The sequence below is a fragment of the Protopterus annectens genome, chromosome 1.part0 (assembly GCF_019279795.1).
Source record: "Protopterus annectens isolate FY-2018-M chromosome 1.part0, PAN1.0, whole genome shotgun sequence".
NCBI lineage: Eukaryota > Metazoa > Chordata > Ceratodontiformes > Protopteridae > Protopterus > Protopterus annectens.
Window position 1 is genome coordinate 1,219,314,787 of NC_056725.1, and position 24,510 is coordinate 1,219,339,296.

The 24,510-nt window shown below is 37.8% G+C and overlaps 1 protein-coding gene across 1 annotated transcript in view; it reads left to right on the forward strand.

The window, feature by feature from the left end:
- The window catches only part of LOC122800655 (PC3-like endoprotease variant B), a 3,659,607-nt gene that overhangs the window by 3,495,477 nt on the left and 139,620 nt on the right, over window positions 1-24,510 (forward strand). Inside the window, exon 11 of the mRNA XM_044069972.1 lies at window positions 10,119-10,207. Coding sequence (XP_043925907.1) covers window positions 10,119-10,207 — 89 coding nt within the window. The remainder of the gene's footprint in view (window positions 1-10,118; window positions 10,208-24,510) is intronic.

Genomic DNA, 24,510 nt, shown 5'->3' on the forward strand with positions numbered 1-24,510 from the left:
TCTGTAAAGTGACCGTAGTTTTTTATTCATGGTTTTGATAGTTTGGTTAACATGTAGGTCAAATTTTAGATTATTGTCTATGATGACACCTAATAGTTTTGTAGATGGGTCAGGGGAGATTATTGTGCCATCATTTGATTTTATGGTAAAGGTGAAAGCGGTAGATCTACGTGTTGGTGAAAATAACAGCATTTTAGTTTTTTTGGGATTTAGGATCAGATGATGTTCAGAAAGCCAGTTTTCTATTGTATTAAAGGTGGTCTGGGTAGGTGACCATAACTCTACTGGAGATGTGGCTGAGCAAATCAGAGTAGAGCCATCAGCATATTGGATACAGCTGACTTTTGGGATGACAATATAAAGGTCGTTAATGAAGATGGAGAACAGCAAGGGCCCTAGTATAGAGCCTTGTGGTACTCCAAGGGTGTTAGGTAGAAGATTAGAGAGTTTGTTCTGCCAGAGGACAGCCTGCTGTTGACCATTCAGGTAGGATTGAAACCATTGGAGGGCTCCAGTATCTAAACAGAATGTTTGCAGGGTAAGGATTAAAAGTTGGTGATCAACCATATTGAATGCCTTGGAAAGATCCAAAAAGTGGGCTGAGGATATATAATTATTGTTGCGATTATGGTTTATGGTGTTAGTAAAGGCTAGGAGGGCTGAAGTAGTGCTGTGATGAGGACGGAAGCTATGCTGAGTATCTACCATAAGGCGATTTTTGGATTAGGTGGTGCATGAGTTGTCTTTGAATACATTTTTCCATAATCTTTGCAAGTGGAGAGAGTATAGCTATTGGCCTATAATTGGATAATTCAGTAGAGCTGCCTCCTTTGTGAAGTTGGATTACATAGGATATTTTCCAGATGGTGGGAATTTTAGCTTCTACTATGGTTCTATTGATTAGTATTGAGACGGGGTAAGCAATAGCATCAGCTGATTTTTGTAGGTACTTGGCAGGGAGTTGATCAGCAGAAAGTGTAGTGGGTTTTAATTTTTTGATCAAGGTACGGATAAGTGAAGTGGCGACTGGTTGGAAGCTGAACGCGAGTAGGTTTCTAGGGGTGCTACTTTCAGGACCAGGGGAGCTAGGAGGTAGTTGGCTAGCTAGGGCTTGAATTGTCTCAGTAAAGAATTGGTTAAAACTATCAGAAACATCTTCAGGGGTTTTATCAATAGTAGTAGCAGGGATTGGGGTTGAAGTTTGTCCAGGATGTAGTAGATTATTTAAACCTGCCCAAAACTTCTGAGAGTTATTTTGATTTACTGTCTGTAAATTACAGTAGTATTGTTTTTTGTCTGGATTGCCTGTATTTAATGTGATCTTGAGGGTCTTTAGAAGAATGCCATAAAGCCCATGCTTTGCTTCTAAGGGTAATTTTGAGTTTAGACTCTATAGAAAGCCATGGTGCAGTTTTTGCCTTGGTTCTCTTTGAATGAACAGGTGCATGCAAATCAAGGATCTCAAGGAATTTGTTGTTAAAGTATGCTACTGCTTCCTCTAAGGGGAGGTGTTTTAGAATAGACCAATTACATGAGTTTATTTCTTGTTGGAATTTGGCAGGGTGAAAGTTTTTATTGTTTCTAACCTTTCTGAGTAAAGGTTGTTGGGAATTAATGGTTTTGTGCTTAATTACATATGTGAGAAGGTGATCGCTTAGGCCATTAGGGAGGGTACCAAAGGTATACAGTTGGGGGTGACTGTTTATGAGTACCCAGTCAAGCATACTTTCTTTTTGGTTGGGTTTACCTATCCTGGTAGGGGTGGATATGATTTGGGTAAATGCATGCAGGTTAATATGGGTGGTTGGGGATTCTGAGGAACAGATGCCCCAGTCTATGTTAAAGTCTCCAAGTAGTAGGGTTTCTTGGGGGTAGTGACATGATAGACAGTGCAGGATATCTTCAAATGTAGATATTTTGTTACCTGGGAGAATATACATACAGATGATATTAATACATTTATTTTTATTAAGTTGCAAATTGGTGGCAAGAATCTCTGAGTTATTAATCTGAGGAGGTTGTATTACATCTATGGTGACATTCAACTCAGATTTATAGAGTACAGCTACCCCACCCCCCTTCCTTGAAGCACGATCCAGCCTGTCTATGTTGTACCCAGGTGGTAACACTTCATTGTCTTTAGTGTTAGGTTTTAACCAGGTTTCAGATAAACAGAGAATCTCAGGGGAGTGGACATCCAGAAGTGCATGCAATTCATGCACCTTGTTATTAATGCTTATAATATTGAGATGACAGACTAGGAGAGAGTTAGTTGGCCTATTAATTGTAGGTTTGTAGCTTAGATTGCAAGTATAGGGGGTATGTGTATCTGAAGTGAGTGGGCCAGGGTTGGGGTGAATATCACCACCAAGTATTAGGTTGAGTCTATACTTGGTGATGAACTTCAGGAATTTGTTTATTAGTTTGTGGTAGTGTTTGGATCTAGAGCTAATGTGCCTGGGGTTGAGATGTTGAAAGACTGAACAAGATGTTGGATAGGATCTGGTACTGTAAGTATGGTTGAAAGTGGAAGGATTTACAGCTGGGGTGATAGTATGGCCTTTTGGGACCTGAAATCCCATGAGAAACTGGTTTTCATACAAGGTAAGGAGGTATGGTGTGAACAAGAGGGGCAGTAAAGAGGAGTATATCATTATCTGTGATTCAGCTAGTGAGTTAAGGAACTGTTTTACCTGGTGATGCAACACCAGGAGATAGAGTGGTGAGGTAAATGTACTGGAAGGGGGATGGGAGAATGCCAGATGAAAGCTAATAGGTGCTATTAAAATGTAGGTAATAGAATGGGGGTGGGTGGAATTATCCCAGATGAAAGCAGATAGGATATAGAAAGTGGGGGAGTGGCTATAGTACTATAAATTTAGAGGTACTGGGGGTGGGAGGGAATTGGGGGCAGGGAGGGGAGCGAAGAGAGCCCAAGCATAGCGAGGGCGAACGTAGCGGGGCTATTGCAGTTTACAAGGTTTCCTAAGGTGTCCTAAAGCTAGCGGGGCTATTGCAGTTTACAAGGTTTCCTAAGGTGTCCTAAAGCTAGCGGGGCTATTGCAGTTTACAAGGTTTCCTAAGGTGTCCTAAAGCTAGCGGAGCTATTGCAGTTTACAAGGTTTCCTAAGGTGTCCTAAAGCTATAAGGTAAGTATTACAGCTCTTAATGTAAGAGTCAATTTACTTCAGTTACAGGGGAAGGAGGCAACCACTCAAGTAGAAACAAAGAGCCCTATGGCTGACCAATATGGTGACCTGCTTAATTACAAAGCACTGTAAGTGAAAGCTTAACAAATGCATTTTGTGTGTAACCTACTCGGTTTAAATGTTGAGAGAAACTGATTGCAGTCCTGTAGACACCGTTTTGTAGGGAACTGTAGAGTTCAACTAGGAAAAGAGAAAAATCAGAGATTCTAGGGTAAGCATGAAGGCAACAACAGGCAGTTATTATATAATAATGCATTCAGAAAAGTTTGGTGGGGGGTAAAGTAGCATACTTCAGAATGAACTAAGATTTATAGCTAAGAAACCTAAGCAAGAGAGCAATGCGGTAAATAAACACTTGTCAGATTTTAAAGATATACCAGAAAACCTAAATCAATTATTCACAATGGTACAACTGGAAAATTGCCAGTAAAAGCACTTCAGGTATAGCTAGCCCAAGTTATTCAAGTCATAAAAGCACTTCTTCAATGTGTGTGTGCAATTTAAACATTAAAAAATACATGCAGCAAGGAGGAGCTCTGATTATACACTTTCTCTAGGTACAGGTTCAGTTTAAACACAAATATTACCACAGAAATTCAGAAAAGTCACTAGCTCCTTATAGAGCCTCTGAAAAAAAAATAGAGCAGTCTGTGCAGAACCAGAATTTAGCAGCAGGTCATTCAGTTACACACAAAACAGTAAAAGATCCATACAATGAAGAAACTTACACTAAGTCACACCAGGTCAGCCAAGGGGGGAAGAGAGAGGGAAATCCTAATCACCTAGATTTGAAAATGATGCCTGTACTGAATTGTAGCAGTTTAACCGGTTTGAGGAAAGAGGGGGGTGGGGGAAAAGAGAAGGCAGTGGGAGTGGTTACAGTTAATACCCTGATTGACTCAAGACACCACACCAGAGATGAGTTGAATGTAAGGGCCTAAAATCTGCACTCAGCACTGTGTTACTTGCACTCAGCACTGTAATTTCACTTATGTTTAGCAGGAAAGACAGACCAACAGTATACAAATTTTGGGAATTTTTACAAGGATTACTTGTTCAAATGTAAGGCTATTGCAGTTTACAAGGTTTCCTAAGGTGTCCTAAAGCTAGCGGAGCTATTGCAGTTTACAAGGTTTCCTAAGGTGTCCTAAAGCTAGCGGGGCTATTGCAGTTTACAAGGTTTCCTAAGGTGTCCTAAAGCTAGCGGGGCTATTTCAGTTTACAAGGTTTCTTAAGGTGTCCTAAAGCTAGTGGGGCTATTGCAGTTTACAAGGTTTCCTAAGGTGTCCTAAAGCTATAAGGTAAGTATTACAGCTCTTAATGTAAGAGTCAATTTACTTCAGTTACAGGGGAAGGAGCAACCACTCAAGTAGAAACAAAGAGCCCTATGGCTGACCAATTTGGTGACCTGCTTAATTACAAAGCACTGTAAGTGAAACCTTAACAAATGCTGTTTGTGTGTGCAACCTACTCTGTTTAAATGTTGAGAGAAACTGATTGCAGTCCTGTAGACACCGTTTTGTAGGGAACTGTAGAGTTCAACTAGGAAAAGAGAAAAGCAGAGATTCTAGGGTAAGCATGAAGGCAACAACAGGCAGTTATTATATAATAATGCATTCAGAAAGGTTTGGTGGGGGGGGGGTAAAGTAGCATACTTCAGAATGAACTAAGATTTATAGCTAAGAAACCTAAGCAAGAGAGCAATGCAGTAAATAAACACTTGCCAGATTTTAAAGATATACCAGAAAACCTAAATCAATTATTCACAATGGTACAACTGGAAAATTGCCAGTAAAAGCACTTCAGGTATAGCTAGCCCAAGTTATTCAAGTTATAAAAGCACTTCTTCAATGTGTGTGTGCAATTTAAACATTAAAAACACATGCAGCAAGGAGGAGCTCTGATTATACACTTTCTCTAGGTACAGGTTCAGTTTAAACACAAATATTACCATAGGAATTCAGTAAAGTCACTAGCGTCACTAGCTACTTATAGAGCCTCTGAAAAAAATAGAGCAGTCTGTGCAGAACCAGAATTTAGCAGCAGGTCGTTCAGTTACACAAAAAAACAGTAAAAGATCCATACAGTGAAGAAACTTACACTAAGTCACACCAGGTCAGCCAAGGGGGGAAGAGAGAGGGAAATCCTAAGCACCGAGATTTGAAAATTATGCCTGTACTGATTTGTAGCAGTTTAACCGGTTTGAGGAAAGAGGGGGGTGGTGGAAAAAAGAATGCAGTGGGAGTGGTTACAGAGAATACCCCAACTGACTCAAGACACCACACCAGAGATGAGTTGAATGTAAGGGCCTAAAATCTGCACTCAGCACTGTGTTATTTGCACTCAGTACTTTAATTTTAATGTTACTTGCACGCAGCACTGTAATTTCACTTATGTTTAGCAGGAAAGACAGACCAACAGTATACAAATTTTGGGAATTTTTACAAGGATTACTTGTTCAAATGTCAGGCTATGGCAGTTTACAAGGTTTCCTAAGGTGTCCTAAAGCTATAAGGTAAGTATTACAGCTCTTAATGTAAGAGTCAATTTACTTCAGTTACAGGGGAAGGAGGCAACCACTCAAGTAGAAACAAAGAGCCCTATGGCTGACCAGTATGGTGACCTGCTTAATTACAAAGCACTGTAAGTGAAAGCTTAACAAATGCTGTTTGTTTGTGTAACCTACTCTGTTTAAATGTTGAGAGAAACTGATTGCAGTCCTGTAGACACCGTTTTGTAGGGAACTGTAGAGTTCAACTAGGAAAAGAGAAAAGCAAAGATTCTAGGGTAAGCATGAAGGCAACAACAGGCAGTTATTATATAATAATGCATTTGGAAAGGTTTGGTGTGGGGGGGGGTAAAGTAGCATACTTCAGAATGAACTAAGATTTATAGCTAAGAAACCTAAGCAAGAGAGCAATGCAGTAAATAAATACTTGCCAGATTTTAAAGATATACCAGAAAACCTAAATCAATTATTCACAATGGTACAACTGGAAAATTGCCAGTAAAAGCACTTCAGGTATAGCTAGCCCAAGTTATTCAAGTCATAAAAGCACTTCTTCAATGTGTGTGTGCAATTTAAACATTAAAAAACACATGCAGCAAGGAGGAGCTCTGATTATACACTTTCTCTAGGTACAGGTTCAGTTTAAACACAAATATTACCATAGAAATTCAGTAAAGTCACTAGCTCCTTATAGAGCCTCTGAAAAAAAAATAGAGCAGTCTGTGCAGAACCAGCATTTAGCAGCAGGTCATTCAGTTACACAAAAAACAGTAAAAGATCCATACAATGAAGAAACTTACACTAAGTCACACCAGGTCAGCCAAGGGGGGAAGAGAGAGGGAAATCCTAAGCACCGAGATTTGAAAATGATGCCTGTACTGAATTGTAGCAGTTTAACCGGTTTGAGGAAAGAGGGGGGTGGGGGAAAAAATAATGCAGTGGGAGTGGTTACAGAGAATACCCCAACTGACTCAAGACACCACACCAGAGATGAGTTGAATGTAAGGGCCTAAAATCTGCACTCAGCACTGTGTTATTTGCACTCAGTACTTTAATTTTAATGTTACTTGCACGCAGCACTGTAATTTCACTTATGTTTAGCAGGAAAGACAGACCAACAGTATACAAATTTTGGGAATTTATACAAGAGTTACTTGTTCAAATGTCAGGCTATTGCAGTTTACAAGGTTTCCTAAGGTGTCCTAAAGCTATAAGGTAAGTATTACAGCTCTAATGTAAGAGTCAATTTACTTCAGTTACAGGGGAAGGAGGCAACCACTCAAGTAGAAACAAAGAGCCCTATGGCTGACCAATATGGTGACCTGCTTAATTACAAAGCACTGCAAGTGAAAGCTTAACAAATGCTGTTTGTGCGTGCAACCTACACTGTTTAAAAGTTGAGAGAAACTGATTGCAGTCCTGTAGACAATGTTTTGTAGGGAACTGTAGAGTTCAATCTTTTTAAATGCTGAGATAAACTGATTGCAGTCCTGTAGACAGCGTTTTGTAGGGAACTGTAGAGTTCAATCTGTTTAAATGTTGAGAGAAACTGATTGCAGTCCTGTAGACACCGTTTTGTAGGGAACTGTAGAGTTCAATCTGTTTAAATGTTGAGAGAAACTGATTGCAGTCCTGTAGACACCGTTTTGTAGGGAACTGTAGAGTTCAATCTGTTTAAATGTTGAGAGAAACTGATTGCAGTCCTGTAGACACCGTTTTGTAGGGAACTGTAGAGTTCAATCTGTTTAAATGTTGAGCGAAACTGATTGCAGTCCTGTAGACACTGTTTTGTAGGGAACTGTAGAGTTCAATCTGTTTAAATGTTGAGAGAAACTGATTGCATTCCTGTAGACACCGTTTTGTAGGGAATCTGTTTAAATGTTGGGAGAAACTGATTGCAGTCCTGTAGACACCGTTTTGTAGGGAACTGTAGAGTTCAAACTAAGTCACACCAGGTCAGCCAAGGGGGGAAGAGAGAGAGAAATCTGAAGCACCTCTGGCCACTTGGTTAAATTATCCAGTCTAAAGACTTAAACCTTGCCTGTGATATAAATAGGACCTGCTGGAGAGATAGGTATGTATCCCAGAGACTACCACATTTATGGAACAGGCTCCCCATCCATGTGAAGCAGAGTTCCTCTCTAACCCAATTCAAATGCAGCTTGGACAATTGGATGGGAAACTGGAAATTCATCCCTGGTTGGGCACCTGCTCTAATGAACACAGGTAACATGTAAATGGTTCATCTCCCAGGCCCATGCTTATACTTATCAAGGGTATCAGAACTTGTCAGAGATTTGTGATGCATGGCTAGGCTTAAAATCTATGAAACTATACATATATATATATATATATATATATATATATATATATATATATATATATATATCTTTCATTGTGGCTGGTCTTTTAGGAAATATTTAACCTTTGAGAGGTCTTGGCATTTATTTAGTGGAACTGTGGCTCTACATTCTCAGAATTCTGGCTGCTTGGTTAAACACTACCATTTGCAGAAGTACTAATTTTACTAAGAGTAATTGGGTACCCTGGTAAGTGCCTTAAAGTAAGTAGCTTCGGGTGTTCTGGTGGTAGCAAATCTACTTTATAGTCTTGGTGGAGGTTGCAGAGTGCGTAAGCTGTGCCAGCTTTTTCCAGTGTGTATGTGTGTGTGTGTGTGTGTATGTATGTGTGTGTGTGTGTGTGTGTGTGTGTGTGAGTGTGTGTGTGTGTGTGTGTGTGTGTGTGTGTGTGTGTGTGTGTGTGTGTGTGTGTGTGTGTGTGTGTGTGTGTGTGTGTGTGTGTGTGTGTGTGTGTGTGTTTATGAAAATCAAATCTGAGAGACAGTGTGTGTGACAGCTACTTTGAAAAGGGACACTGAGAGCACTGATTTCACAGAGAGGGTGGTGGAGGACTTGGCTTGGACCACCCGGCTAAGGACTCAAGCTCTATAGTGGTCAGTGAGGAGTCTTATTTGGGGCATGGAGAGGAAGCCCTGCCTCAGAACTGGAGTATGCATTCTCTGTGTGCTCTTAAAGGAAACTGTACTTGGTGTAGAAGATTGCATCTGAAAATGCTGTGTGTGCCTATTTTTCACACAGTGAATGTTCCCCACCAGTGGCAGTGGTGAGAACTGAGGCTCCTTGATCACTGGCCCAGAGGAGGGATGTCAAAAATGGTGTTGTGGATTGATGGATGGATGGATAGCTGGATGGACCAAGATAGAAAATCAGACAATAAGATAAATGGGGTGATACAGAATATGGTACACTGTAACTGACAGTTAAATTAATATATTAGAAAATGATAAAGCAACTAGAAGGAACAGAGGAGAATACAGGGAGAGAGGAAGACAGTGTAGCATGACAGCAAACTCTACAACAGCATTAATGGATAATATATTCAAATGTTGATGTCCCACTAACATAGTTGACCAAAGAGCATTGATAACAAATGTTATACTAAGCCCATGGAGATAGTAGATAAAAAGTTGCAGGTAGAAGAATTCAAAAGGAAAGCTTGCAAAAATTGATAAACTAGAACATATGGAACAATACGAAATTCATGAATGTGTAAAACAACACCTTGTTATTGTAGCGCATTTAAGCCATCAAACTGCAAGTTTTGTAATACAGTAGAACACCACTGTTCAAACACTAAACACTCTACCTTTCCAGGGAGATATGTCTATGTGTATGCATTTACATATTGCTTACGTGCGTATATAAAGCCATGTAACTGTGTAAAGTTACTTAGACAAGAATCATTCCTGTGTAGTCAATCCTTTATTCTTGTTGTAAGTAGTATTGACAAGAATCATGCCTGTAGTCAATCCTTTCTTCTTGTTGTAAGTAGTATTTTACGTTTTACATACCTAAAAAACATATTACATGCAATACAAGAAATGGAAGTTAGTGTAATACTAGCCACAAAGTAGGTGTAATTTGTTTTTACAGACTGCTATGGTCAATGAGTATGGCTTTTGTAAATGCCCAAAGACAGCTAACACTGCCCTACAAGAACACCTTGCCCATATCATTTTAAAGTAACATTACAAGTAAAGTAACATATTTTTTGATGAAGGGTTTAAATAATGTTCTATTTATTAATTATTTTATTAATTTTATTAATTATTTTGACATCCTATCTTCAAAAACTGCAAAAGCACTTTCTATAAAAGTTAAACAAATTTAACTTTCAGGGACTATTACAATTAAACTTTTTACAGCATTACAAAAGGGATAGAAGGTGAAAGGGAATGAAATACATTTAGAGCACTCAGATTATAAATGTGCAGTATCTACCTAGTAACAGAGTAAATTCTGAGAATAGACTAGATAGCAAAAGCTAGTAACGCAAAGTTTAACAGCACCTACTGAGTTCTCATAATTATGTTTTTATAGGCATGGTACGAGGTGTGCCGGTGAAATTGCGATGGTAGCCAACAACTCCTTCTGTGGTGTCGGCATTGCCTTCAACTCAAGAATTGGTGGTGAGTAACACTATCACGGCTATCACATACTGAGGTCAATGAGCAATATGTGTGAGAAGGAGATGGTAATATATGTCAGCTGTTTCTAGACACTCCTGGCCAAAGAGAAATAATATATGTATCAGAGCGTCGCATCACTTGGATATGATTTCATTTCTGCAAATTTGATAGACTGTTCTCCATTTTTTATCACACACTAATCTGTGCACATACATACTTGATGTTAACTAATTCACTAAATCATGTATTCAGGAATGCAGCTATCTGAAAATACTATTGTAAATAAAACAGCATCAGAAAAAAGATACTTACGTATTATCGCAACCACTTTTCTAACGTGGTGTAATTTATAATGTCATCGCGGAAAAACTGTATGGGAAAGTAAAAAGGGTTGGGTGAACTCCAAATAACTTGGGTATTACATGGGTTCTGAAAGGGGAACAAGCATAATGGGTAAATTCCTCTTCCTGGGGACTGTGCATTGCCAATGACATTTACTGAAAAGCAAAATTAACCTGGCTGCTTATGTACATACCACGTATGTAATTCAGTAGTTACTAACTTCTGTCTTGAGATCATCCATCTGCCTTGGTAGACAGTCACACATTTTATGTGGATCATACCAAAATTATGTGTAAAAAAACTGGACATCGTCCGCAAATCAGGACAGTTGACAGGTATGTATAAATGGAACAGGTCAGACACAAGTGTAAATTCGTTACACTTAAGCAATCGTTTGCACTTGGAAGAAAAGCAGCAGTTATGTGCAACAAGTCAGTTCATGTCTTGCTCTGGGGAAATGATTGGTGCATGTCACATACTGAAAATGGACTTTACCAATTTTAACTTTTGCATTCACCTTTCACCCATAACTGAAGGGAAGGTCTGCCTGCTAAGTAACGATGACACACATTCGTGTCAACATGGTGGTGCATGACATCTGGCGGAAACCTAAAATAACAGTAGGACAGGAGGCTAAAAATCTGGGAACATTTTCAATATTTCTGCAGTTTGCGATTGACACAATTATGTCAAATGCTGTTCTCACTGCACCAGAACACAAAACAAGTAGTTGATGCTTACATATTATCAATTAGAAAAGTGGTTGCGATAATACGTAAGTACCGTAAAAAACATAAAACATTCATTTTCCACAGGGAAATACACTGAATCGTATGTGTCAGTAAACAGTACCACACACCACCTCTATACATTTAGTAGAAAATTCAGTTTACTGTTAATATTTAGAAAATGAATAAAATACTGCACTCAAGTAAAAAACAGATGATCAATTATAAATATGTGTCATATTTAGTGTGAAAATATTTGTAGCTATTAAATCTTGCTATATAAGGACATTTGACAACATGAATAGTAATGTGTTACACATTTACTGATGAAGATTAAGTTATGTATATGTACAAAAAAAGAATAGACAAACTCTTCATAATAACAACACACATTGCACTGACTGAAAATTAGAATTAAAATATGTGTAATCCTTACACATTAAATATTGCACTTACTGCTTTGAATGGGATTGTAAGCCATTTATTAAATAAGGAAATAAAACACATTCCTTTATAAAACCAAATAAGGAAATAAAGTAGATTCTTTTATGAACCTGCACTCATTTTAACTATACTGAAAGAGAGTCTGCTATAGTGTGTGTGCGTGTGTGCGTGTGTGTCTGTGTTTTAAGGGTGAATTACTTCTAAATGTTAAACATATGCCTACTGTTATGAATGTTTTTTAATGAAGATATCGGCTCCTCTTTCAACATGAATGCCTATCCACTTAAAATAAAAATAACTCACTTCTGTTGGTGATTCCTAAAATTTAGCACACTATCCTGCCCTTCATTTGTCCTGTTTCCAAGAAATCACTTTTATTAACTATCTAGTTCAGTTCTCATAGATTATCAACCCTTGCAAATGTTAGGAAAAGTAGAAATAGACAATGGAAAATGCAATGCTACCCTTTTGTTCTGAATATAAATACTTCTCACAATATTTATATAACTGGAAAACCTCAAAAGTGCATTACTAGATACCACAAATGGTGACAGCCTGTAATACTGACATTAGTTTTCAATACATTAACAGAGTATGTTGTGAGAATGCATTATGTGCCTTTATATTTATTGTTTAGTGGCTGCTGGCTTGTGTAGTGCCACATAATGAAAACTGATGTGTTATTGCATTGTTTCTAGGCTGACTTATTCTTTATTTTTATACGTTTTGCACTTAGCTCAGCAAAGTTAACAAATCTTTTATTTCCTCATATAGCAAATCCACATCTACATCCCTGTCCTTTCATTTTTTTTACCTGCTTCCTTTCTGTTTCATAATAAAAGCATTCACTAAAATTATTCAATAAATGTTATGGATTATAGTTTACAAAGGATCATAGTCTCATAGGAGGTTACTAGGCTAATGATTCTAGGGCCCTTTCAAGCCTAGCCAAGTTTTATCCTTCATTCCACAATCAGTGCTTATCACCCCTGTCCAAGAGGGACATGGGTAAAACCCCCAGAGTAAATTTATGGGTACCCATTTAATCATCCAGATTGCGTTTGAAGAGGGCCAATGAGGTGCTTGCTTGACATAAAGTGGGAGTCTGTTCCAAAGGTGTGATAACCTCTGGGAGATAAATCTGTCCCTCCAGTAGGTTCTGTTGATGTCACATACCAGGTTAAGGTCTTTAGAGCGAGTAACCCATGTACCATCTGACTTATGGAAATGCAGCATTTCCAGTAAAGCAGGGTCAAAGATTGCCTTATATGCAAGACAGACATCACCTCTATGTAGTCTGTATGAAACAGAATAAAGTGACAGTGATTTCAGATGATCCTCTTAGGACAGATGCTGAAGACCTTGAATTTTTCTTGTGAGGAACCTTTGTGGTCTATCCAGTTGGTGCAGGTACATGGGAAGGTACATACCAAAAGGAGCGTTGTTCTCAATTATTGGCCTGATGAGGGAAGAGTACAGAGAGGTTGTAACTTCTTTTTTCTAGAGGCAATGCCCTCACTTATGAGATGAGCAATATAAAATGTCCTTCTTACCACTGTGGAGACATGGTGATCAAAGGTAAGGTTGCTGTCAACCTGTGGGCCCAGGTCTCTCACTACTGAGTGCGTACTTAGGGTGTTGCGCCCAGGTCTCTCACTACTGAGTGCATACTTAGGGTGTTGCTACTGATGTGGTAGTTAGCAGGAATATTGCTCTTACTGAAAAGGATGCTAACACATTTGTTTTGTATTGTGTTTAAGGCCATGACTTTGGCACCAATCATTTGTTTGTGTAAGACCCTTTTGTAGGATGTTGACATAATTTAGAGATTCTATGAGCACTCCCAGTTTGCAGTCATCAGCAAACTTTGTCAGGTACAGATCTTTAGTTTTCGCTTGTAGTTTATAGATTCCAAACAGTAGAGGTCCCAGGACTGATCACTGGTTACAAGCCTGCTGTTGGAGGTGGACTCCCCTATTTTGTCTATATGGGTTCTATCAGAGAGACAGTTAGTGACCCATCTAATGATATAAGGGTTGATACCTAGCTGGGTGAGTTTGAAAATGATGTCTGAGTGGGGGATAGTGTCAAAAGCCTTGGCTAAGTCTAGGTAGGTTGTACGCACAGATTTCCCCTCATCAAGGGCCTTGGTGACTGTCTCAAAGAAGTTCACCAGGTTTAACAGGCATGCTCTCCCTTTGACAAATCCAAATTGAGTCAAGTGTTTGGAGATCACTAATGTCTTTGTTGATGAGGTCCATGATGATTCTCTCCATGGTCTTGCAGATAAGGCTAGTCAGGCTAATAGGTCTATAGTTTCTGGGATCAGTGGAAGCACCACCTTTGTGCAAGGGGATAACAGTGCCCTTTTTCCAATCAACTGGAATAAGCCAGTGGTTAGACTATGATTGAAAAGAGTACCCAATGGTTTTGCTAATTCTTGTTGGGGCCCATGTGGGACACAGCCTGGGATGTTATCAGGTCCCATAAAAGTTGTGCTTTTGATTTTAGAGAGGGTGTTCATGACCTGCTGTTTAGCGATACAAGGTAGAGGAAAGGTGGTAGGAATGTCATGGGGTACGTGAGGTGGGGACAGGGGACTGAAGTTTTCACAGAACTCGTCTCATAGGTTAGCAATGTCCACAGGCTCAGTATATGTGGTATCATTAAATACCAGTTTGCCATAAATCTGGGCCTTTCCTTTTATGTTACGGATGTAACTAAAGAATGCCTTATGGTTGTTTTTAGTTGAGGAAGCTAATTTGGATTCCTAGTTAGCTTTGGAGGACTTCACAAGAAGTCTTATTTTCTTGTTAAGCTGAGGAGGGAGTGTTTCCAGTTTAGGGCTTGCTCCATCTTACCCTTAGACAGCAATTTCCTCCTCTTAATGTAAAGCCTGTTAATGGCAGTTGCCCACTAGGCAGGTTTGCTCTTCCTTGAAGAGCTTGTTTTGGTCTTATTGGGTACGGCTGAGTGAGTGCAGTTATATAGGTGTTTGTATAAAGCATTTGTGTTGAACTCCCCATAGTTGCCAGATACATCTGGGGGGGGTCCAATGAAGCTATTTATACCATCCTGTAAGAGGTTATAATCTGCTTTGTAGAAGTTTTTTTAGTTTAATTGCTGCTGGTTCAGGTGTGATAGTTACTTCGATTGAGACTGATTTGTGGTCAGATCTCACCAAGAGGACCTCATAGTTGGGGTGCTACAGTGGTCCCGCATATTGGTAAGCACCAGAAACAGAAGTTTTGGCCCCCAATTTGGGGTTGTCAGCCAGCTGATCCTGGGCATTAGAATTAATGAAGTCAAGCAACCTTTAGGCATGTGAGTTTGTGCATGAGTTATTTATCCAGTCAATGGATGGTTAGTTAAGGTTGCCCAAAACCATAGTGTTGGGATTTATCTTGACAGATTCAAGTAGATCCATATAAGCAGAGTGGGTATCCTGATTCTTGGCTAGATCAGCAAATGGGTTTTATGTATCCTGTTTTATTTCTTAACCCTTCCTATTGTGAAGACAGGACTTCTAAATTTTCCTAACCTAACTGGGGGTGGAAAACAAAGCCTTTGTCAGCCTGCTGCTCCAAACAATATTCTTGAGGTCCTCAGAGGGTACTAAGTATTTTGCTTGCACAATTGCTTATTAACAGTTATGTTACAAAGACAGAGTTATTTTTGACAAGAATGATGAATAATGGCGATTCATCTGTTGGCTACTACCTGGCGACTAGTAGTACTGGTCTTACTAATGCTGGTCTTACCATAGCAAAGTCCCTTTGTTCCTTCTCTCACCAGAAGCAAAACTGTGACACTAATCTCAAGCTGGTTAATTAAAAGCTGGTGACAAGCTATTTAATGGTCAGCAGTCTCATCTCAGTTCCCAGACTGACACCCACTCATAAAGACAAAAAAATCCTCTTGCCAGTTGATAACAAAAAACACAACTTTTTAGATCTCCAGAACTATAGATAGCAAGTAGCTTCTACTAGCTCATTCCTGCTGTTACTAACATCTAAATATCCAAAATAAGGCACCTAGGAACCAGCAGAACGAAGCCACCAACACAGCGTAGAAAGGAGCAAAAAAGTCTGTTTTATTAACTAATTTAATGAAACAGACTATTTTGCTCTTTTCTACGCTGTGTTGGTGGCTTCGTTCTGCTGGTTCCTAGGTACTTTATTTTGGATGTTTATTGGTTGTGTTTAAAGCACTATTCTCTTTTAACCTCTAAAATAATTCATTTAAGCAGTAAGTACAAATTCACTGTGGCTACTAAACAACAGTCCCTTTTCTCCTGATCAGCAGCTCTTCTAAGGTACCGATCACACCCTGTGACAGCTTACACTTGGAGCAACTCATTTCTTTCCCCCACCCTAGTTTCAGTACTCTAAGGCTCCTGCCAGGGCATCAATTCTGAGAGTCAAGTTTACTAAAAATACACTACTGTGCTACCCTATTAATCTCATACTGGCATAAAGAATTTGATGAAATTCTGTGGTCATTTTACTCATGAATATGTCTGATTTCGCACTGCCTGTATGACCACAACAAATCCAACTTAAATCCTATACCCTTTAACAAGTTTGTGCATAGTACACACATTTGTAAATTTTACACCAATTTTCATTGTCACTATCTCCCAGTGCTCCTTGTGTGTGCCCATAGTTCATTGAAAGAAGAGGCTCCTTGTTCTTCAGTGAATTTATCCCTAACTTCACTGCACAGTCCTTACCTTTGCACATTTTTTTAATTCTTAGACAGTAGTCCCTAAGTACGTAATTTGTGTCTCCAGTTCTTGTACTTGTTCAAAGCTTCATAGGTAATTACTAGGCTAGCTGCCCTTGTAAGCCATTTTAAGCCTTATCACTTTCCCTTTTGGTGCTTGAATTAACCTATCCCATTTCCTATTTATTGTTTATCTGTTCTTCCTCTACCACAAAGATGCTACACTACAAACTGTCACCTTATCCTCATAAGGTGTAGACTGGAATTCATGTACCTTTGTAGTAATTTTCCCCTGGAAACCATTTACCCTGTTTCCTTATTGAACTCTGGTAGGACTTGACAAAGAACAAAGGGTCTGAGAACCCCATCTGAGGACCAACAGATGACCTATTGCATTTAAAGAAAACCTTGGTATTCTGTTGGTATTGATAGTGTCTGCCGTGTACATCTTTACTAATATTAATATTAATCTACATCCAAAGTTCACATGACTACTACCATGACTGCAATGCAGCTAAAGTACCACTATTTTTGATTCTACATAAACTGCCATGTTTTATGTAATGCCAAGATTTAATAAAGAGCTCTTGTATTGTACTGTATCACCAATTCTTGTCTAAGTTTCATAAGTCTTGTAAATAGTGTAATTTACATTTAAAAATGTTGTTAAGTTTTTATATTTTTCTCTGTACTAATTGTGGAACTTTTTTCCCCAGGCCTCTACTGAAAATGGGTTCCTGACCCAGTGCGTCAACAAATGTCAATAAATAATAAACAAGTTAATAAATAAATACCTTTGAACTTGCTTGGTATTGTTACACCAAGGTATTCTCCAAGAAAGCATTTGTATTTCATTTTCTGTGCAGACATTTTTAACTGTCTGCAAAATACATATTCTCCAAAGTGAAACCTATGACATGGAAATATTTGGCTCCTACATGCAGTCCAACAAGTAACTGAAAATGAAATAGGTCACAATATATGTGCTGTTTGTGAAATTGTTTTCATTTATCTGTTAAGTTGATGTGGTGGTAAAATATACACATATGAATTCTGATATGTGCACTCTGAAGCAAATTTGAAAATTAAACAAGGCCATCCATAGGAAAATAGGGCTGAGCGCACTCTATAATGCACAGTGGGGCATGGTGTTACAATGCATATGAGTACCATAATGCATGGTGGGGCATGGTGTTACAGTGCACATGAGCACTACACTGCCTGAAGGGTAAGATCATTGTCTTGGTCATGGTCTGTACAGGGTTTGAATGCTCCCTCCATTTCTCACTACTTACTGGTAGGTGGGATAATTGTCTCTCTCTCTCTTTCTTCCTCTTTGTCTATTGCCACCTGAACCATGGGGCATAAGTGAAATGACCCATGACTTACACACCAGCTCACTTAACTATTTCACAAATAATAAATAATTAAAGGAACCAAAAAATAGCAAAACATAGTAAACATGATGGAGACTAACTGCATTACTCACTGGTTCTCATGTTGTGCATGATGAGGATTAAGGTACGGGTTTACATGGTGTGTGATATCACTTTGTGATTTCGATTAATGACAACAGAGTTATAATGATAGCTGTCTAACTGCTCTCTTTTTTTACATTTGAGATTATCCTCACATGCCATTGAAAATAAAACACAGTGTTTCATAACCTCCCAAGTAACCCAACAAAGTCATAGCAATAGGCAACACTGCATTGAACATGGAGGAAAGAAGTGTATGTTGCATGCAAATAAAAGGGAAGATACGGTGGCACTTTGGGAAATGCCATGGATGAAGCTAGATGAGGGAGGGTTGGCATGGGTGGTTAACGTCTTCATCTTATAACACAAGGTACAGGGTTTGACTCTGATATCAGGCTATTGGCTAGGATTAAAATGCCCCTTCAGACATTTAGCCTAGTATTCACCTATAAATATATGAACCTATGAATCATCAGGGATAATGGTTCAAGTTGCGGGGAATAACCTTAAAATGAGAGTGACTAAACAGATTAACATACAGAACAAATAGCAAAAATGTTTGTGAATGCAGTGCATTTTGGAGAGACAGTCAGAAACAAACAACAGAAAAAAAGTTTTAACACCTCACCATTTGTCAGAAATTTCAGGTCTTTGCTTTGCTATTTACTTGCATTCTAGTGAGTCCAGACATACACATGCATAGCATAGAGGATTGCAGCTATGCAATTTCTAATAAATGGCATTGTGTTTTAGTCCTTAGTTGTTACCTTGCTAAGTAGTGATAGATTTTACTTTTATTTACATATAAGTGTGCAATATCCAGAACATTTGACTTATATGTAATGAGTGGGCAATATCCATAACATTTGACTCATATGTAATTTCTTGTCAGCCTTGGTATGCCCACTAGAAACTACCCTTCTCCTTGGTGTGATAAATCAACCAACCTCACCACAGGTATGCTCTTAGCATATGACTTGGAAATCCCTGCCCATAATCATTGCCACTCATTTTCCCCACTGACTTAGTTAACATTCTGCCCCTTAAGCTATTTAAATCCCTGCAATCAGTATCATAGTGGGACACATTTCCCTAGGAAACAGGCCAGCACTTAACATGGATTACAACATCTGACCTCTGTACTGATATAGCATCAAAGAACCTCCATCACGTGCTTAGCAAAGTAACTACAAAACTGACATTTGTCTAAATGGTGACTGCTGACAGAAAGCTTCACTGTTCAGCACTGGGAATGATAGGCAAAACAGAAGGTAGCAGAGCAGGTAAATATAGAGATAAGAGGTAGAACAGTGCATGTGGAAGGTCAAAAAGTAATACAAGAGAAACTAAGACCAAAATATAAAATAAAACAAACCAAGAATAACCCAGTATCCAGGAGCCTCCACAGACATAAAGCATGTTAAAACTACAGAAATACGTATTGGTTAAATGCTTTCTTTCTCACTGTAAGAACTTCATCAGAACAATCATGTAAAAAATGGGAGATTTAAATATATAATGAACCTAATCACATGACTAAAATCAGCCAATAATAAACTCAATAAAAATGTACAGCCAATGAAAATACACGAGAAGTGTTTGCGTAAAATATACTTATATGAAAAACACTGACATAAAAAATAGAATATTTTATACAACATCATAATATTTTAATCTAAGAAGTGAAGAGATTGAACATGATTCGTTCAACCCAAGACTGTTTATTGCATCAAAAACTAATTGCCTTTTCAATTCAGCTCTATCAAGGTGTGCATCAATAATATGTCTTTGAACATCCCCTTTTATCTGTTTCAAAACTAGAAAATTAAAATTGCGACCAGAATTTAACTCTAAATGTTTATAAAGTGCATTGGTCCTTTTCTTGTTCCTTATATCCAAGCAATGTTCATATATATGTTTCCTAAATTCCCTAGACATTTTGCCAATGTAAAAGGCTGGACAGGTTATACACAAAGAAAGATAAACCACATTACTATTATAACAAGTAAAATGACCATTACTACTATTTATCCTGTTCCTGATTTTGAAACTATGGGAAGTGTTAATCAAAGGGCACTGTGTGCAACACCCACATTTACATATTCCAGTGGAAAATGAAGAACCCATCTGCCCTTTAATATCATATTAACGTTCAAAAAACATTTAAAAGTTTTGTTTTTCTTGTACAAAATAAAAGGTCTTTCACCTAATTTTTCACTGAGTCTGCGATCGCTTAAAAACAATTTCCAATTTTTATTAATGCACCCAACAATAAACAGTGTCCAATGAAAAAGAAGTAACAAACAACCTCCTGTTTGATATTCATTAAAAATTCCTCTGGGTACCCTCTTTTCTGAAACATATCCAAAACTGTTTCGCATTCTGAATAAAAAGTTTTCTGTCTTGACACCATTTTAGTCAATCAAACCAGTTCCCCTTTGACAACAGCCTTTTTCTGAAATTTAGGATGCCAACTTGAAAAGTGTAAATAAGAATTAGAAAAAGATGGCTTTCAGTATATATTTGAAAAAAGGACCGATCGACTACATCCTTACTGATTGTGATATCTAAATAAAATATTGAATCAACATTATAATTATGGTAAAATTGCAGAAAATGAACAGTGTGATTGATGTGATCAAGAAACAAAAGCAATCTGTCCAGAGTGTCGAACCATAGAATAAAAATATTATCCAGGTAACTATTATAAAAAGCCCATGAACTATAAAAACAACTGTTGGAAACATATTCAGTCTCCCACTGTGCCATGACATAATTTGCAAAACTAGGGGCACAGGCTGCCCCCATGGCAACACCAGTAGACTGTCTGAATGTCTGACCTTCAAAATAAATAAAATTGTTTTACAAAACAATCTCCATCAAAGATGTAACAGTATTAGCCTTAGTATTGTTAAGGCCAGATACAAGAAGTTGTTTTTCAAACCAACTTAAATCAACATCATGGGGGATGATGGAAAATAGATTTTGTACATCAATTGTAACAAAATGGCTCTACTATCAAAAGAAACTACATGCAACCTGTCCAGAAATTGCCAAAAATCTTTTCATATGTGGTTGATACTTTGCAATCCAATCTTAATATTGTAGTCAAGCCACCTGGCAATAAAATGTTTTATACCTAGACCCATTAACAATAGGCCTAAAAGGTGGATTGGATATACTCTTGTGTATCTTGGGAATTCCAAAGATACAAGCAAGAGCAGGTATATCATTACACATATAAGCATAATCATTTTCATTAATCCCATCTTGCAAAAGCATGTCTTGCAAAATTAAATCAATCTTGTGATATGCAATATTAACTTCATTACGTGAAACTTCCTGATACATGTCATCCATTAAAAGCACTTAATATGGTTCACATATTTATTTGAATCCATAATCACAATACCAACTCCCTTATCAGACAACATAATCCTAATATTGCAATCATTTGCTAGGTCCTTAAATAGTTCTACCTCATGGCCAGTCATGTTAATGAAATTACTCACTTCATGTTGATTAATCCGTTTACATATCTCATATTCACAAATTTTCTTAAAAAATTGAATATTAGGAAGTAGTGGTAGATTAAAACACCTCAGGCGACTTAAGACATGTCCATACTCAAGGTGCTCATTATCATTAACATAAGAGATCAATTTAATTGGTGTGTAAACAGTTTCAGTTCGCAAAGTATATCAGCAATTTTGCCTCATTGGGCAAGCACAAAAGTGAGACCTTTAGATAAAATAGCTGCATGCTCCACAGTTAATGCTTTAGAGGAAAGATTGTATACTTTAAAATCAAGACAAGTATTATACACAATTTTAGCCATACTAGAAAGTACCTGGATGTCAGTTTGGGATTCATCCATCAATCCCGATAATAACAATTCCTCCTCTTGGGTCGAGCTCCTTTCTTCAGATAACGATCGCCACTGTCCTGTTGTTGCCAAGACTGGTGGTGTCGATTCTGGGTCTGAATCCTCTCAAATCTCCTTACTTGCAGCACTTCTAAAGGGACCAAGGATTCAGGAGATGAATTATATGACATAATTTCCCGTTGGACTCCCCAATGAACTGGTAGTTGATTCCTGTTGGTGGAATCCTCTGTGTCACCACAGTGACCTGGAGGTTTGGGGTATGCCCTCTTATTAGCATACTCATGCATATCCCTTCTAATTTTATCCACTTTACATTTATGCAAAGCTTTATATGAAGAATCAACAGATTTAATAACATTATCCAAATTAGTGACATAAAACTTAAAATTTAAATCTGAAGTGATGGAAACATTAAGCTGTTCGAGATGGTCGAACAACTGTTCAAGAAGTATTTTTTTTTATGTTTGATGATCACCTTCATCAAATCAAAACTAGTCCTGTCAAATACTTTGTGTAAGTCCTTAATGTATTCCATATCATTGGGAACACTATTCGGAAATCGTTGCAGGCGTAACCCTCTAGGAACTTGTTTAATATAAAGATTCCGGAGCAAATGACTGTTTTCCAGCTGGAGTTTTTTTGTATCGAAATAAAAGGTTCTTGAAGGAATGCAACTTCTCCAAAAGTGAGAGACCCTTTTTATTGTTTTCATTATTGGTTGATTTTAGTCATGTGATTAGTTTCATTATGTATTTAAATCTCACATTTTTTACATGTTTGTTCTGATGAAGTTCTCTCCGTGAGAATGAAAGCACTTAACCAATAAGTATTTCTGTAGTTTTAATGTGTTTTGTGTCTGTGAAGGCTTCCGGATACCAGGTTATTCTTAATATAAAAAGAAGCTGATGGCGGTCTGGACACCACAGGATCTTAACTGAACACAACTTAGACATGACAGCTTAGAAATCACATTCATAGAAGTAATTATGTTATTAAATCAGGTTTAGGTACAAAACTTTGTTTTGGTACAACATTTACATTTTTTCCCATGGTATCTTGACTTCCTTGTACTTTACAAGTCATCAGAATGTTAATGTCTCTTCATGTTCTTCCTTTTATCTTTATAATACCCACTACTACTATTATTATAGTTGTCTAAAAGGAGACAAATAGTTTCTTTCAACTCATCCTCACTGTTACTTTGATGACCTTGTAAGAAAGCTGATCTTTATCCTTGACCATCATTAGATCCTGAATTCTTCACTTCTTTCTTTGTAATGAATATTACTCAATGCCATTCTATAATTATCACCCTTTAATCAGCTTTTAACACTTTCCCAAGTAAGAAACAACTACCTCTTCCAATAATTTCTCTGTGAGTCTAGTGCATTGGAAAATGATTTTCTTCTAGTTCAGCAATGGTCAGATGCATCCTACCTTTTTTTTTTTTTTTTTTGCTGATTATGTCACCCTGCTCTTTGCACTCATTTATTAGTAGCAGTGCCTCCATTACCTTCCGAAATGCAAGTGTCCAAATGTATGACTTATAAATTCTAGTTTTGTTTCCCTTACTGCTTTGTGAAGTCTATGTTTTTTTTTTCCTCTAGTAGTGATAAAAATGACTTTCCAGTGAGCAATCCATACTTTCCTGGGTGTCACTAATTTCTTTCGGTAAGAACTGTGAATCCTTCCTAGACATTCTGTCCTGAATTATGGTAGAGAAAATTAAGAATTGTCATGTTGGTTTACTAAGAGAAAACACAAAAATTCTGCTACACAGACGTGATGTAGCACATTACTGACAGTAATTCATGAAAAAGGGTTCCTGCTAGCCTGAAAGCTTGAGTAATTGAAAAGCCTATGTTGGTCCAATAAAAGGTATTACATAATTTTTGTGCTGCAGTGTCTTTCTGCTATCAGCCTCTCTGCCTTCTCTTTCACTGTTTTCCCATTGTCTTTCACTCACCGTAGCTCATCTTCATCCAGGAAATGGTAAGAGGTAGCTTAATTTGTCAGGCTATTTAACATATAATTATTGCTTTCCCATAAAAAGAAAGCTGAAAAACCTGAAAGAAGATTCTGCTGCTATTTAAATGTGCTTTATTCACAATTGTACATCTATGTTTATGCTATAACCGTAAACATGGAAGACATCTATGTTGTATTAGTTATAACCAAAACCGCTTTTGCTTTTTGTGTATAATTTGTCTAAATTCCAAAAAATGTAACTGCGTCACTGTAAACTGTTGTGCAAATATATATGATGAATAAAGTACATGTACATTAACTTCATTTTTTTCTAACAACACGATAGTTATGTTATTCTTAAGAAATAAGGGTACATGCCAAGAGAATTTAGCAGTGTTGTATATAATACACTTATTTACTGCAAAATCCCAGTCAATCCCAACTACAGACTTTAACTCAGACAATGTTCAATAAAACAGAAAATTGGTTTCTACAATGCTGCCTCATCTTGAACCCCCCCAAAAAAAACAAACTCCTCCTCTTTACTCCTACCTGTAAATCACTCCCAATGAACTTTTCAGTCTTATCCAATAATGGTACACTCATATCTCCAGATCCAACAACTAAACTTCTAGGGGTAACTATTGATAACAACCTGAACTTTGAAACCCATATCAATACTACCATAAAAACTGTCAACAGGAAACTAGGCTCCCTCTATAGGATAAAACC